General features: G+C 52.3%; 1 protein-coding gene across 2 annotated transcripts in view; it reads right to left on the bottom strand.

The window, feature by feature from the left end:
• Positions 1–4,446: 4,446 nt before the first annotated feature.
• The window catches only part of LOC144949686 (endonuclease/exonuclease/phosphatase family domain-containing protein 1-like), a 32,912-nt gene continuing 19,837 nt past the window's right edge, over positions 4,447–17,521 (bottom strand). For both annotated transcript variants that reach the window (XM_078879697.1, XM_078879698.1), the window contains exons 3-10: positions 16,913–17,105; positions 12,745–13,238; positions 12,064–12,115; positions 11,236–11,349; positions 10,845–10,994; positions 9,128–9,266; positions 8,632–8,811; positions 4,447–7,626 (exon numbers count right to left, since the gene is read on the bottom strand). In XM_078879697.1, the coding sequence (XP_078735823.1) occupies positions 7,496–7,626; positions 8,632–8,811; positions 9,128–9,266; positions 10,845–10,994; positions 11,236–11,349; positions 12,064–12,115; positions 12,745–13,238; positions 16,913–17,098 (1,446 nt within the window). In that variant the 5' untranslated portion in view covers positions 17,099–17,105 and the 3' untranslated portion in view covers positions 4,447–7,495. The remainder of the gene's footprint in view (positions 7,627–8,631; positions 8,812–9,127; positions 9,267–10,844; positions 10,995–11,235; positions 11,350–12,063; positions 12,116–12,744; positions 13,239–16,912; positions 17,106–17,521) is intronic.

The raw sequence follows: 17,521 nt of genomic DNA, 5'->3' as shown, positions 1-17,521 counted from the left end.
CGTGTACGTCATCAGTTTATCTTCTGATCCTGTTCCGATGGCGTATGTGTACATAGGAAGATAAAATAAAATAACTTCATCGGTACTGAGGCTCTCACAAGGTAATGCAGCAGGGCGTGTGGCAGTTTAGTGCCAGCTATCATAGAGTGCGGTCGTGTCGCGACAGTTATCTGCAGTGAGTACAACCTCTATAAAAAACAGCACTACGCCTCTCTAAATAGAATTCACGCTGAACCGCTTGCGCGTTCCGAGATTCAGAGATGAACGGGACACCCACCCTTCAACTTGCAGACGTCTTGGAACGGGAAAGGGTTAAAGAGTATTCCTTCTCTATGCGATGGGTGGCATAGTTCAATGAGAGATAGGCCAAATGGTCCTACGTATGAATTCTTTAAACAAAATAATCAAACATTTACTAAATACACAGGAATGGAAACAACCTCAATTGTGGAATGATGCTTCAATCATTTCATTCAGAAAAGATCAAACGAATGTTAAATACCATTGTACATTGCTCTGCAGGCTATGAAAAAGCATTTGATTCAGTCGCGATGAAAGCAGTCAATAAAGCTGTCACAACTAAACGCCTAAAAAATACGAAAATAGAAATGATCAATAATTTACAAAGACGGAAGAGCTACACGAGAACTAAAAAAAATCATAAGTGGAGCTATGCAAGCAGCTGCGTAGGCTTTTTGCGACCATTATTTTGCATGCTCATTTTGTTGGGGGGTTAGACGGCGTTAATGTATTCCCGGCAACCGCCCGATGATGCCGGTTGTTGTAATCGTTAGCGAGATGTCGTTAACTCCAATTGTAAATGTCGTGGGTTTGCTCTCCAACACAGAGCCGGTAGTGCTGAAGTAGAAATTAACTGGTACGTTTTGTTCACGTGACAAACCTTGCGATTGGCTGTCGGGTGGAGGTGGGTGAACGACACATTTCCGCGATCTAATCCACGAAACCTGATCATGAATCGCACAATCAGCTTCACACACTCTCCCCAATGCTATTCACAGTGGCATGAGACGCACTCCAAAAACTAAATTGTAGACATAGAGGCATAAATATGAACGGTCATTATAAAGACCATTGAGAACGGGGGGGAAAACCCCACCATGAAACGATTGGAGAACGTAACCAAAGAGGGAACAAAACTGAGCTTGGGTTAAACCTTTCCCATGACGAACATGTACGTCATCGCAATGGGAAAGGGTATGTCATCAGATTTCCTTCTGATTCCGTTCCAATGACGTACACGTACATTATTGGAAAACTAAAATTAAATAACAAGACCATGCGGGAGGGGGGCATGTGGCAGTTTGGCGCAAGCTGTCATAGAACGCGGTCGTGTCACTACAGTTCTCTGCGGTGACGTCTTTAAAAACAGCGGCGCTACTACGCCTCTCTCAATACAACTACCGCCACGCCACTCATGCGTTCCGAGATTGAGCGGTGAACGGGACACCCGCCCTGCAACTTGCAGACGTCTCGAAACGGGAAACGATTTAAGATTATTGATTGAAACAAGTGCAGCGGCGTACGATTTAGTTCGCGAGCACGAGAGAAAAAAATCGACGAAGAGACCCGATTGGACAGGAGCACAGGATGTCAATATGCAGGGCGGGGGGGGAGCAGTTGTGGCATCGGGACCCGAATGGTGGAATAACGAAAGGAGGATAAGCGACAGCAGGGAGGATTCGCTTTAGAGGATGAGCTTGGTAGAGTCAGGCAGACCCCGGCTCACCACTCCTCAAAATGCGCCATTCCTGGGGAAGCAAGCGCTAATCGAATCAGCGCTTAGAGGGATCATTGTACCCCAGTGTCCATATGGGGATGCGTTCTCCGACAGCATTATTCCATTCGTACGACCAATATACGAGAGCTTCGTTGGGGTATCGGTAACAGCGCTAATAACAATACAGATGGTAAACAGTCTTTCACGAGAAGAATGTATTGTAACATCGGTACGTATTATGCACTGTACTCACGAGTGCATTCTAGTGTACTCCTGCCACAAGGCAGCGGTGAGGAGATGAGGTTGGAGGAGCTGTTGCGCTCCCAATCCGGGCCATTCTCACGAGGCGGCTTCAGGGCCTCCGTGATCTCAGCGCTGCCCGTCCCAGTCGACATTTCTATGGCGAGGTTTCTTTTAGGTGGAGACTGAGACTCTGTCCTGGTCTCGTGAGTTCTCGCCAGGCTAACACTGGAAAAACAAAGTTTAAAAAGAAAGAGGTTTTTATTCTTTGGGTCTTTCGGTAAAGTCACGTAGATTGGTTCAAGGAAAATATATTTTGTTACCGAAAGACCCCAAAATATGAATTCCTGCAGTCACGAAAGCTTTCAGTCAAAATGTGTTTTTGTTTATGAAAATCGTGACGACAAATCGTGATAATCGAATTGCGGGAGGCAGAGGACTGGTTGGCTTAGAGCCATACGTCGCTCTCATAGGCTGAGAGAATGAAGGGGGCAATCTTGTTGTATACCCTTTGCCTGATGACGACTGCTTGTGTTGCAATCGAAACGTCGTGATTTGTTTTATTTGATTTCTAACTACATGACTTTACCGAAAGAACCAAAGAGTAGAGTAATTAAGGGAGCGGCTACGTTTCCTCGGCCTGCGCTGCTGCTGCTGCTGCTCGTAAGCGCCTTATAGACCTTTTGCTTTTCTTCATTTTGTAATTTTTTTTATCAAAATCAATTTTCTCCAGGACAAACGAGCACAAATAACAAATCTGCGGTCTTCGGGGTCGCACTAAGAGGCATGTCACTGGCATCATCAGGGCTATCGCCTGCTGTGGCACAACGATCAGAACAACGGACACCCCCCGGCAAAGCAGAATTAAAGATGCGTAAGAAAACACGCACAGCACCGTGACCGTTCCCTGATTACAAGGCTGCGTTCCGTCTGGCCTGTTATACGCTACATGCTGTTCCTCCCTCCTTTTGATGTTCCCACTGTACTCTGAGTTCTTGAGAGAAGGAGGGGAGTGTGGCGTTCACTCCACGTAAAAGGGAGATCTGGATAACTGCGGCTCTACTGGGAGTGGAGTTTCTTTTACTTGCTTGCGATTTTTTGGTTTGTGAATCGAGTTTAATTTTTGCAGGCTGGTGAATTTGACCACTGGCACTGCCACACAATGGAGGGTTCACTCTCTTACAAATCGTGCCGCGGCTTGATTATATTTCCATTTCCTCTGGCTGCTCCGTTATGCTTTGCCAATGAAATTTGGGGCATCTGAGGCTGGAGGCAAACGGTGGACTTCGTGCACACTGGCTCATCGTCGAGCATGTTGTATACTCGTCCACCCAGCCACGCAAAGTGGTGGAAATCACACATTGCGATGGATGTTTAACTTCTTTCGCACCGTACGTTGCCAACCGCGCTAATCAGAAGTGCGGGGGACGGGACAAACTAAACACAAAAAGCAGTTCTAAAGAAATGAATTTCCAATCCAGATGATTTCAAAGTGCATAGCTTCAGTGGCTTCCTATTATCGGAAGAGCGTTTCAGACGGCCGGGGAAGCGCATCTGAAAGCGCGCGATGCAGCGACCGTCTTTGTGCGATGCCCTTCATGAAGACAACCACCAGATATTGGGAGGAGTTCCGCTCACGTGATGGATATCGACGGGAAAAGTCACGTCACAAGGTTGAGGGATGGCGTCGCCACGAGGTGGGGGGGGGGGGTTCTTCACCCAGCGGCTCCCGAACCGACCAGCGTGGGGAAGTATGGTCAAACAACACCCCACGACCCACACGGCGTGCGGAGGCCCTCGTTCAGCAGTGGATTGATAAGGCTGCTGAACACGATGCCTGCTTTGTAGTGTGATTGTGAAGAAAAAGCCACGTGATAAGAAGGGTTTGCTACGATTGGCCACTCGTGATCTTCGACACAAAACTCCGTTTTTCTCGCATCAGATAAATTAACTCTTCAAAGGCGTAAAACTCGCGAGGAACAAAAAAAACACAGGCAAGTTTAACGTATCACTTTAACTTATTTCAACATAGAAGTAAAAAAAACTAAAACGACCCTCAAAGGTGTAAAAACATCATCAGGTGTACCACCACACTCCTTGCAACAGACACGTAGTGTGCAACAATGGCAATCTGGTTAGGGCCGTCCATAAATGACGTCACACAATTTTGGACGATTTTTTACCCCCCGTCACACGGCGTCACAAAAAGTCAGACCCCCCCCACCTCCCAAAAAAAACCATGCTTCAAATCGCTTTAAACTATTGTCATCATTGTAGTGCGTAATTAATGTGGCGCTGCACTCTGTTGTAGGAGAAAACATTTATTAAAAAGTCTATTTAATTAAGTAGAACGTGTTGTCTATATTTATTTAAAGTAGCGCATTTTGATGTGACGTCACATTTCTCAAACCCCCCCCCCCTCGTCACACATCGTCACAAATGTCTGACACCCCCCGCCCCCCCCCAGGTGCGTGACGTCATTTATGGATGGCCCCTTATATATAAATGATGAAAGCGTTCCGCGCCGTTGAGGTGTTGCGGCCGCGCCGCTGCGCGTGGCCCGTCGACGTCACTCCCGTGGTGTCGCACGCGGCGCTCCGTCCTCACGCTCGGCGGCTCAAGACTGGCACAGCACGCGCAAGTTCATTTTCAGAAGCGACCCGGCCTCAACAAATCATCGCCCAAGTTGATTTTGGAGGGGGAAAAAACCTGGAGGAGCCCGGAGAATAATCCACGCGACCACGGGGAGAGACACGCAAACTCCAAATATACGGCAGGCAACGTCAGAGTCGGGATCGAACCCACGACCTCCTGTATTCCAGGCGAGGTAGTTAACATCTCGCCACCGGTACAGCACAGGTACCCCAGGCTCCGGCAGCCGCTGGTGCGACCCCGCGTGTGGTTTTTCAGGGTTGGGCTGCGTGTTGGGACGCATCTGGAATCGATGTGTTCAACTCCTGAAGGTGGGCCTGCAGGGCCGCGTGGCGAAAGCTTCGGATAAGGAATGCTCAACGCTCAGCCCCAACAACCCGAACCAACGCACTCAGAGTGCGCGCGGATTTCTATTGGCACCACGGGGCAAACACTCGCCGATTCATAATGTATACTCCCAGAGCGATGATTCAGCCCGGGAGAATTGTGGGAGCGACGACAAGGGGACTCCAATGTGGCCAGGACTGCGGTGGAGTTGACGGGCTCGTCAGCCTTCACAATTCAGCCTGTCGGGCCACGTCCCTAAACATGCGCCGACGGTCGCCCTGCTGCCGTTGCCAGACACGGGAGCACAGGGGGGTGAGCCCCGTTGTTACATGACCCGAGGTTAAGCAGAGCTCCCCTTTCCCACATGGTCAGATCCACGTCAGTGCAGGGCCCACGACGGTACGGGGTGGATCTCCACTGGCTGTTTGCTGTGCCGAGCCTGAACCAAAACCGTGCGACCCTCTGGTCTCACAAGACATCTAAATGTGGCTCGGGTGGCCAAGCAGGGCCAGGGGCGGCACACAACTCAAACCAAGCGGCACCGCGTCACATACACGTGTCTCGACTCGTTCATCGCACGAGACGTCGCAGAAACTAAACCGTGCGATCCTCTGGTCTCACAAGACATCTGAACGTGGCTCGGGGGGGGGGTGGGCAAGCAGGGCCAGGGGCAGCGGACAAGTCAAACCTAAATTTCGATTAGTTGCTGCAGCTCCATACCATTAACATTCCTTCCCTTTATTAATGCTAACCCTACTCCCTCCCTTTGATGCTGCTAATCCTGCATAATGCACGGGCATATTATGACTTTTAAACCCCCCGCCCACCTCCTACGCATTCCACAAGTAATGACTAATCCCATATCTGCATTTCCATAAATATGCTAAATTCCTCTTGATATGCAAATTCTTTTGTCAAGGCGCTCTTCCCCCTCCGACCCAGCTTAAATATACGCTCCAAGCCTGGTGGTGTTCACTCAGACGCTGTCTTTCCGACAGACCTGTTCTTCACCTGAGGACGGCTGCTTGCGTTGTGGCCGAAACCTCGTGAGAATTATTTTATTATGTTTTATTTGTATTATTTTATTATTTCCCTTCTACGTGACTTTACCGAAAGAACCAAGAAGAAGTCAAACCTAGTGTCACATAAACGTGTCTCGACTCGTTCATCGCACGAGACATCGGCAGCTCGGTTCGGCTCAGCTCGGATTCCGCAGTGGAAAAAGACGAGCTGGCGCCTCCGACCCAGCTCGGCACAGGCCCCGGCACGGCTCGGTTAGAGCAGTAGAAAATACATCGTCGGGACACGTCTGAATATGTTGCCGTGAAGGCTTCGGTGAGTAGCGTGCCCCTGTGAACGCTTCCGCGTGTGTGCACCAGGAGGCTTAGCTTAGTTACGCGTCTTAGCTGAGCAGCACTGCGTAGCACGTCAGTTTACTGGTAAACAAGGTAAAAGCTTAACTATTTAGACAATCGAGTGAGGTTAAGTAGTGGCATTTCGAGAACGCTGAATTACAAAATAGCTTTTCAAAACTATAGGTGGGTATAAAATGGCTCACAAACACATGGGTCGTAAAAAATTTCAAATCTCGCCTGGAAATATAAAAGTTTTGCTGACACACACAGGAGGCCGTTGAACAGGACGACCAGACGGTAAGGGGCGCAGCACAAGCTTTGTTTGATTTCTGCAAATCGAGGAAGCGGCCGCGTGTTTGACGTGGCGGTGGTGACGGCGAGACTAGCGGTGCCGTGGTCATAATGCTCCCCACTTGATAATGCTCCCCACTTGATAATGCTCCCCACTTGATAATGCTCCCCACTTGATAATGCTCCCCACTTGATAACGCACCCACATTTGAACTGTGGATGAAATCTCTAAGAAAACTTTATCACAAAAATGAAACATTGTTGATTTGAAACTGTCCGCACCATTAGGGGAATGTGTATGCTCACGTAACCGCCGATGATTTTGAACTGAAAAGCATTAAAATAAAATAAATATGATTGCTAGTTAAGCTTAGTGTTTCTTAATCTGTATTTTAGGAGGAATGTGAGAAAGCTAAGCCTTCCCCACCCCACCCTATGCAAGTCACACGATTTTCCTGTACAGAAAGGCAATACCTAAGGCTCAAAGAGCCAAACTAAGGCACCTTAAAGCACGTCCTTGTGAGCCTTGTTACGGCCAAATACAGCTGAAATTGGCCAACAAGAGCCTAGCCCAGCCAAACTACACGCACGGAGCACGCCGAGGACAAACTGAGCCCAAGTCCTTCCGGGTTTAACCCAACGTGCCCCACGGCGGTCAGTGGATTCTTGGCCTGCCCCAAGTCAGACGGACGCAACGTCGCGAACGGGAGGCAACACAGCTCGGTCTCACGTGGAGCCGAGTACATTCCAGCGCGGCGCTTGGGTTACGAGGTTGTCGCGTGCGTTTCTCCGTGGAGGGCAGTGCGGGGCGGGAGATGGCGGGGGTTGGGGGTCGCGTGGGACGGCTAGGGGTCGTGCCGGACGGGCAGGGGTCGTGCCGGACGGCCAGGGGTCACGCGCTCGTGTCCACATCGGCCATGAACTCGGCCCAGACGGGGCAGTGTCGTGATGCCGCCCCCCCCCACTCCCAACCGTCGGGGATCCAGCTGCTGCAGAGGCCCTCGCGCACGGCGCACGCACGGCCTGGCACGGGCACGCAGAGACGTGGACGCGGTTAAACAGACGTGGACACACGCAGAGACACGGATCTGCGGGTAAACCCACGGGCACCCACACAGAGACACATATTTGCAGGTAAACACATGGGCACGCACGCAAAGACACGCACGCACGGGTATACACGGGCACGCACGCAGAGACACGTACGCGGGTACACGTGCGTGCGCGCATAAAAGGCACGTGAGGCTACAGAGACTTACACAAGCCGATGACAGGGCCGGTCACGTGGCCCGGCGGTTAGCAGATTAAACATTTGTTGTGGGCCACCCTAGTTAATGCTGCACGTGTATTAATGATACCATACGCGCCATGTTCTAAGAAGAGTGGGCCACTGCGTGCCCACGTCACGGTCCAATTTTGCTCAATTCGAACAATCACTCGCAAATTACCAAAATCAAAACACACAGCAATCATCACCCCTGGGTAAATAAACCTAAAATAACACAAAGCCAGACACATAAACGCACCGCCGAAAACACACACACAGACACACAACAACAACAACCGCTATTCGCCAATAAAAGGCGGGGACGTCACCATAGCACCTTGTGCCAGGTTATGTGCACTGAGGCCATGTGAAGCGTCCAAGGCTCGCTGGCAAGAGGTCACGGGACAGACCCAGGTGCAATGGGTTGACTCGCTGAGATGACTGGCAGACACAAAGAACAAAAATCCCCCGCATAGCCTTAAGAGACTGTTGGGGCAGTGCTGTTAGCAAGCACTTATGAAGGACGGCACAGCAACACCATGCCTGGCTGCCTTTGTCTCCCCAGTGGTGATGTTTACACACCACACCAGGTACTCATTTGAGGCCAAATCAACCGAGGGGAGGCCCAGGACCAGTTTAAATTAATCGTCACTGCTATTTTCCGTGAGCGCGAATCGAACGCGGGTGGTCGAGTTCACGCGTACAAATGTCCAGGCCACACCGTGCCGCGGGTGTTTGTGCGTGCGTGCACGTGCGCGCACCGGTGAAGATGCGCTGGATCGCCGGGTTGATCCAGATGTTGTCGACGCAGCCTCCCGCGCCGAGCTCCGTGGCCTCGCCAGGCGGGAGGCAGTGGCGGAAGCCGGCGTCGCGCAGAGCGTCGAACGCCGCGTCCTCGGGGGAGCAGGAGAAGCCGCCCATCATCAGCACCGCGCGCTCCTCTTGACGACGCAACGCGGGCGCAGGAGGACAAAGGTGCACACGCGCAACGTTCGACGACCGCTTGGACGGCGCACTCGGCAAAAACTCAGAAAGTGTCTCCGCGCCACTGCTCCCACCCGCATTGTGGGCACCGTGAGTGATTAACCCCGACGTTGAATCCAGCCTCTCGTAGGTGCTGGCAACACTACGCTTACAAAGCCAGCGAGTGAGCCACAGACTCCTCACGAAGACACCTGGCCCCTCCGAGCCAGCGAGTGAGCCACAGACTCCTCACGAAGACACCTGGCCCCTCCGAGCCAGCGGGGCGAGCCTCACCTTTGATGTGCTCGTCCAGCGCCCCGAGGCACTGCTCCACGAGGGCGCGCCGCACCGACGGGTCCTCGGCGGGGGCCGCGTCCGCCGTGGCCGCTCGACGCGTGTGCACGTTGAGCAGGATGAACTCAAACCCGCCGGCCTGCGCGCAACGCCAACGCGTTCACACACCAGCAGCGGCACCGCTCGAACATTCAGTTTTTTATTTTACCAGGTAAGAAGGCCCCACTGAGCTATTATATGGCCCTTTTTCAGAAGCGCCCTGGTTATCACCAAAGAGAGCTGATCCTGTGGAAATTTATAACAGCAGCCAAATACTCTCAATGCACATTGATTCTAAACGTGGGGGGGGGGAGGGCGGGGAAACGGGAGGACTCGGAGGAAAGATCCACGCGACCACGGCGAGAGAGAGACACGCGAACTCCAAATATACAGCAGGCGTCAGGGTTAAAATCGAACCCACGAGCTCCTGTATATCAGGCGCGGTAGTTAACATCTCGCCACCCCGCCTCTCTCCTCTACTGCATAAACCTCAGCAGGGCCCTCCTGTTGAAGGGTTCTGAGACTCGGCGAGACTTTGCTGGGCGAACACCAATGAAGTAAACATCGCAACCGCTGCGAGTCGGCCAGACAGCAGGACAGCAATGGATTCTTCAATCCATCTGTGCCAAGGTTTGAGTTGCGTGAAAGACACTCGCGAATAAAATTGGGCCAAATATCCCAACGCAGAACCTGCCTGAAAATGACCACGCCGCTTAGCCACAATACAAGTGTAATAATCCTTCAGGAGACGGCTTCGGAATCGGTCCTTTTTATTTCCACTTCACGATACACCTTGCTCACTCACTCTCCGTTGCTGGCAGACAACGGAGAGAGGACAGACCACCCACTAAGTCCCCGCCGCGCACGTGGCAACCCCCGGCCCCGTCCGCGCGTGACCCTGCTCTCCTCCTGCTCCATTCTGCTCCCGATCGTTCTCCTCCCCTCGCTCTTAACACCTTCGTCACGTGGTTCCCCCAGCCAATCATCCATGGACAGCTCCGACCATTCTCGATGGTTCCCTGTCAATCCCGGGACCACGCCCCTCATCCGGCTCCCCATTAGCTGGGGCCCCGAATGGCTAAGCCCATCCCCCTGATGGCCTGTCATGATGACGCATGGGCCATGGTCCCTATCTCAACCCTTATTGGCTACAAGCAGGACCGGCAAGCCAATCCCCACGTGAACCCTCTGTGGCTGTTATTACACAAGCATCCTCAATGTTTTTGGCCAAGAATGGTAATGAAACACATTGAGAGAAGTGCTTTGTTATCCAGAAAAAAACATTTCAATATGCAGTGTATGTACCAGTACGGCTTCTATATATTTTTTTGTGTTTAATTTGCTGTCGTTCCTCCACACCTAAATTAGCACGGGTGGCTACGTGCAGTGCGAAAGAAGTTCAACGTACATAAATACAACACGCTTAGCATGTTAAGAGAGCATGTACCTGGGCGTGAGCGGACATGCAAACCGCGCATGCGTGCGCGCATGTGTGCATTCATGTACGCATGCTCACATTGCTCTCCAGAGTCGAACCACCGGATTAAACAGTGGCTCCCTCAACGGACCGGCCCACCGGCCTGTTTGGAGCGGAAGCAGACCCTCGCTCGTCTCCTTGTTACGGCTACAAGGAGCGCACGCCCCTGGCCCGTGGCAGAGCCGCACGACGCATGGTTACCGTGAAGTGGCCCAGGAAAGGGGAGATGTGGGTGTCGTGTCCGAGCGCGTCGCGGTGCTGGAGGTGCAGGGAGGAGGCTGCGAGCAGCTCGATGCCCGTGTCCGTGTCCCACAGGAAGCCCAGGCGACCCTGCTCACAACCAGTCCCATCCTGGGGGGCCAAGAGCCACCGCCACCACCATCACCACCACCATCACCGCCACAATCAAAAGAAAAAGACAAAGACTCCTCCCGTATAGCCTATTAACAGTATCGGAGAGACAAAGGCAGCCGAGCATGGCACTCACTCGTGTACCGTACTGGCCTTGACAGGGTCTCCGCGGATGTCACTTGCCTCAACGGCCAGTAAAAAGCTACGCGGGGGACCTTTGCCTTTGTGTGTGTACTCGTACCTGTCCGGGGAGTTGTTGCGGAGGCTCGGACAGCACGCCCCGCCACGAACCACGGAGGAGGGGCTCCCAGCCACTCACTTGCGGCGTGATGGGCTCATTCATCTCCATGCAGATCTGTGTGGACAGTCGCGCACACACACGTCAAATACAAATCCTTAACCGACTGTTGGGGTAAGTGCTGTCAGCGAGCACCAATGAAGGCCGGCACAGCACGCGAGGGGGTGGATGGCCATCAGTGGCGATGTTTACACATCGCACCAGGTATTAGTTTGAGGCCGAGTCGAACTAGGGGAAGCCCAGGACCGATTCAGATAATCGTCACTGGTATTGGCCATGAGCAGGAATCGAACCCGAGTCGCCGGAGTTCATAGGGCAGCACACTAACTGTTGCACTACTGCTCCCCACACACACACACACATCACGCACGTGTGTGTGTGTGTGTGTGCATTCGCACACAAGTCCCGTTCTTAGCCTTCTCAAGCTGCGGGGCCTAGCGTAATCACGAACCGTAACCTGGCGTTTTCTTAAACCCGTGGCGTCGCACCGCCCTGCCTTGCATCTCCCTGCTCACACGAACAACGGAACGACGCTCATCTCTGCTGGAGAACAATGGGATGGCCCTGATCCAGTGGTGTTAATTATATTCCGATAGCAGAGCCAGCGTATCCATAAGCACCGCGGACTTACTCGCAAATGATCCTCATTATACTGACCCCGAAGGGAAGAAGGGTTGGGTAAACTGGGATCTGAACTTACTCTGTGGGATGCCCAATTATCACGCTTTGGCGAGCACTGGGAATGAACGTAATCTGCTGCACCAGCCTTACCTTTTCCAAGGAAACTCTGTCCATGACATCCTGAACAGCCAAGAGTTTGATCCTAAAGATGGGGAAAGGAATATTGATTATTTGTGCAATGAATGACACCATGGATATCGTATGTTCAAGATTCCCTGTTGTCAGGCAGCCAATCCCCACAATTAAATTAATTTTCCAGATTTTTTTGTTATCACTTTGTAGATAATCATTGTTAGATTCAACGATCACTTCCAAAAGCCATGGCAGTGACCATCAGATCCAGGTTCATGTTATGTAACAATTGAAAGTGCCAACCCATTGCGTTGAAAATATATTTTTTTTAAACCCGTAACAACCCCTTTGTCGGCCCACTGCTGGATGAAGGCCTCGGCCACGCTTGTGTAGCTCATGGGGCTTGCGCTAGTCAGGTCGTTCATTGTTTATTCTTTTTATACATCTCATTGTCGACAACGCAATCAAAATCTGATTTTAAAACCTGATTCTGAGCTGTGTTTGGAGCATATCTCGTGTTGGGCTTTCGCCACGGACTACTGCGGGTGTCTTCCCCAGTTGATAACGGACACAAGAGGCTGCGAACACCCACACGGCGGATTCAAAACCGTCATGCCAAGGCGTTTGGACGTCGTGGGTTGACGGATACACGCGGTGAAGGGGCCAGAGCGTGGGGGGGGGGCAGGGGTCGGCACCCACCCGTTCTCCAGCAGCGTCATGCCGATCACCTCCCTGACCCCAGGGTTTTCCGCCTTCTCTGCCGTGCACCTCGTGAGGTCCCACGTGCCCAGCCGCACCGAGGGTCGGCCCTCCGCTCCGTCCGCGCCGGGCAGGCACGGCGACGGAGGCCGCCCCACCCGGCCCGACCCGGTCGCCGCCGCCGCCGCCGCCACCCCCACCGCCGCCCCCGCCGCCCCCGCCGCCCCGTCCGCGACTCCGTTGGGGCCCTGCGGCACGTTGGCGTAGAGAGACGCCGGCCGGGGCCCGTTGCTACGCGCGCCGTCGTGCTTGCCGTTGCTCTCGTTCGGGACGGCGCCGCCGTCGGGCGGGGCCCGCGTTTGGGCCCCCGGGGCGGGCGTCGTCGTCGCCGTGTGCTCGGCCGTGTCGGCGCCCAGGGGCCCCACGCAAATCTCGGGCTGGATGTGCTGGAGCTTGGCGGCACCAATGCCGCTGACCAGCGCGAGGTCTTCCACCTGGGGCATGGGAGACAAACGAAGTGAAGCTGGCGGCCCCATTTGGGGAGGAACGCTTCGGCCCTGTTGAGTAAGACGTCTGAAGGGAAGGGCAGCGGTACAGGACATGGAGGGGGGGGGGTTATGCAGTTTGTGGGGGCACGACGCAGCTTAGCTTGGCGCAGTTCTCATAGCAACAAGACTTTGGGCCATTGTGGATTCTGGGTTCAAATCTGAGGCCGTACACTCACTACGCTCATTTAAATTCTGGGCTGTCAAGCGAATCGATCGTCTCAACCTGGCTACACCAATGTCATACTGTGAGATAAAAGTTTATTGGCTGGATTTCTGCCTCGCAGGCTGGTGCGTGTGTGCGTGGTGATGACGTCACCGTGCACATCTGCGCGGTGACGTCACACGCGCCCCCCCCCCCCCCAGCGTCAAGCCGACGTCACGCCTCCCCTCTCTACCCACCCTCCACCCTGGCCGTGTCTCCCGTGCAAATGCAAGCGATACCCGATCATACTATTATATCACACTATAATGTCATACTTTATCATACTATAATATCATACTGATGATATCGTACTGATGACATCATAATTTATCATCGTATGATATCATACTATATTCAGAATAAGAATCTTTATTTAAGACTGGATTAATCTGAGCTATTAAACAAAGATTTCGCGGGAGGGAGGGAGGCGTCTTAAAGATCCGCCAGCAGCTCGTCTATACAAAAATAACCCCGTAACATTACATTTCATTTCACTAAATGATGCACATTTCCAGCTCTGAAGATGAAAATTAAATATCAGTCTGGCACAGAACCTGACAGTGGTGTGCAAAGGAGAGTGCAGCACCCCTAGCGTGGACAAGAGGGAGTTAAAGACACGTCACAAGTAATTTTGCGACGGATGATTTTATATGATAAAAGATTTTTTCCCTTTTTTCCAGTCAGAAAAAGGTGAAAAACCTATCATCATAAATTGGTACTGGCAAAGGAGGTCCCATGATGTAAATTCTCACCCCGAGCTCTCATTACTCTGATAGTGCATTGTCTTTGTGCTGTACACCTTTTGGCGTCCTCTGGTCTAACACCGTTTGAGACTAGGCTCGAAAGAAAGCTGTCTCTGGTGTGGACCAATCAGCTTCAAGGACAATGCGTAGATTATCAGAGCATGTTTTTTGTTTGCATTCTGACCACAAGTATCGTGGTGAATGCAGACATGATTCCTTGTAAAAGGTTTCAGTTTGGTGTTTTAACATCTTAACATCATATTTTGGTACTGGCAAGGGAGGTCCCATGATGATGGATGATTTTATACTTGGGGCAACGGATGCTTATCACCCAATTAGGATCGGTGCTCGTGTCCGCCGTGTGTTCTCCATGTTTCACATTGCGGTTGATGAGCACAGGCCACAAAATACAAATCGGAACATTTATTTATTTAAGACACAGATGTCCAGTGGGTGTCCAAAACCATAAATCCCACCGATGTCCAACGCCCCAAATCCGCTGAGCATTCCGCGAAACAAGGGCTCGATTAAACGTTGCGGCTTCACAGATTTCACTCCTTTCTCAAGTTGGGCAAAGTAAAAAAAAATGTTGGGGGGGGGGGGGGGGGGGTAAAAATAAATAAATAAACGACCGTGACGGTGGTGTGTGTGTGTGACCAAGAGAGCGCCAATTCACCCAGCTAGGCCAATGACCTCATCCGGCCGTGTCGGCAGTTTTCCTCTCTGCCGCATCGGCGAGGCAGCGACGGAAGCGGGGGGGGGGCAAGCCGCGTCACGTCGGCATGCGCATTAGCGGCCGACTGCTCGGCAGCGAACACACACACACTCACCTCACTCCCGGACGCCAATCAATAATGGGCTTCAGGCTTTAAGTGGATTCAAACAAAGCTGAGGCGAAGGTAAGACGTAACGATTGAAGAATATCCTTGAAAGAGGTGATGTGTGTGTGTGTGCATCTATCACGTTCAGTTTAGTGATTAGCGCACTGCGCTATGAACCCGGCGGCCCGAGTTCGATTCTCGCGCACGGCCAACACCAGTGACGATTATCTGAACCCGTCCTGGGCCTCCCCAAGGTCGACTCAGCCTCAAATGAGTACCTGGTGCAGTGTGTAAACATGGCCACAAGGAAGACAAAGGCGACCGGATGTGGTGCTGGCCACCCACCCCTCTATGTGCCCTGTCAGACTTCATCGGTGCTCGCTAACAACATTTTCCCCAACAGTCTATTAAGGCTATAACAAGGGATTTTTGTCTTTGTCTATCGCGTTCGTATCTTTCTCAAAAACCTCCAGACAAACAATCACCATAATCCATTCTCTATCAAGAGCTGGGCGGCGAACGACCATTTCCACACCATGGAGAGGTGGGCCGCAGCGACGGAGAGGAGACAGAGCGACGGCAGTGGGGGGACGCGCGACAAACACGGGAGGCTGATCAAGCGACTCGCATTCGGAAGATCGTCGAGTTAGAATCCTGGTTGGGGGTTGGCTCGTCAAGACACGTCCGTCATTAATGCTGCCCCCAAAGGAGAATATACACAAGAGGAGACGTTTTGGGAAATGGCCCTTTACTCAGCATAGCAGAGTAAAAGCCATCACCAACACCCTCGGTGATCACGTCAAAAAATATAAACCACCAAGCGAACTGCAGTTATCGTCGCAGCAATGGCTTTTGGCTGGCCATCTAACAAAGAAAATCACCGCTTGTGATTCTGTCGCCGTCTGGAACGCTCCTCCCTCCTACATTAGGAAGCCACTGGAGCTTTGCACTTTTAAATCATCTACATAGCAAACTCATTTCTTTATATAGCTTTCTATGTTAAGTTTTTTGTCCTTCCCCTGCACCTCCGAATAGCACGATTGTCTGCGTACGATGTGAAAGAAGTGCAGCAACATACCTAACTTACAACCTCACCGATTATACACGATTTCCTCTCTCGGGAAGTGCTATTGACGTGCGTGAGTTTTTGGTTGTTGTGTGTGCGCTTGAGCAGAGCTGCCAATGTAGAACGCACGCACGGTGGTCCCCTCCCCCAGGTCTCACAGGATCGGGGGACATTCCAGGAGAGTTTGGGCACCACGGTGGCGAGATGTTAACAACCTCGCCTGGTATACAGGAGGTCATGGGTTCAATCCTGACCCTGACGACTATATATTGCATGTTCTCCCTATGGTCGTGTGGATTTTTCTTCGGGCACTCTGGTTTTTCCCCTCCACATTTAGAATCACCGTGCGTTTAGAGTATTCGGCTGCTATACATTTCCACATGATGATAAGCCACTTCATCGAGCTGTCATTTGTTGCCAAGTTGCTTCTGAAAAAGAGCTACACTAACTCAGAGGGCCTGACCTGGTCAAATAGTTCAGTTGAGATTTGGTCGTAGGCTGCTGGAACATGCAAATACAAAAATATAGAACTAAAACCAACTGAGTGTTGTGTGGGTGTGTTGGCGTGTGGGTGGATCATCTGTCAGTCATCTCAGTCAGTCAAACCCATAACACCTCTGGGTCTGTCCCTTAACCTGTCATCAGTGATACCTTCCTCACTTCACTCGATGGCCTAAAACTGCACCTCGCCTGTCGCAAGCGCCGTGGTGACATCACCGGCCACGCAGTGGCGAATGGCAGCTGCTGTTGTTGTTGTAGGGAAAGTCAGGGCGGGGGGGAGGGGGCACCTTGCGGAAGCCGGAGATCTGCTGCCGGTACTCGACGATGCTGTGCGCGATGGCGCGCGACACGCCCGGCAGCGTCATCAACTGCTCCTCGGTGGCCGTGTTGATGTTGATGCGGTCCACGCCGTACGGGAGGCCTCCGTACTCCCTCCCGGGGCCACCACGGTGGCAGCTCAGTGGGCCCCCCATCGCGCCGCTAAACAAAAGACAAAGTTCCCCCGTAAATAGCCTTTAACAGACTGTTGGAGCAAGTGCTGTTACCGAGTAGCACCGATGAAGGTCGGCACGGCGCACGAGGGGGTGGGTGTTCAGCATCACGCCCGGCTGCCTTTGTCCCCTAGTGGTGAGGTTAGAAACCACACCAAGTACACTTTTGAGGCCGAGTCGACTTCGGGGAGGCCCAGAACTGGTTCAGATATCCGCCACCGATGTTGGCAGTGAGCGACAATCGAACTCGGGTCGCCGGGTTCGTAGTGCAGCACGCTAACCGCTACACCACCGCTCCCCACACATACACCAAACACACACACACACGTATGTGCGTAACAGGATGAAGAAAATGATTGCGCGTGCAGACGGATTCAAAACACAATTATTTTTTGCGGCCTTTCC

This window comes from Lampetra fluviatilis, chromosome 54, assembly GCF_964198595.1.
Source record: "Lampetra fluviatilis chromosome 54, kcLamFluv1.1, whole genome shotgun sequence".
NCBI classification, from domain to species: Eukaryota; Metazoa; Chordata; class Hyperoartia; order Petromyzontiformes; family Petromyzontidae; genus Lampetra; species Lampetra fluviatilis.
The sequence above is the reverse complement of the archived record's forward strand: the minus strand, read 5'-3'. Positions and strand labels throughout refer to the sequence as shown.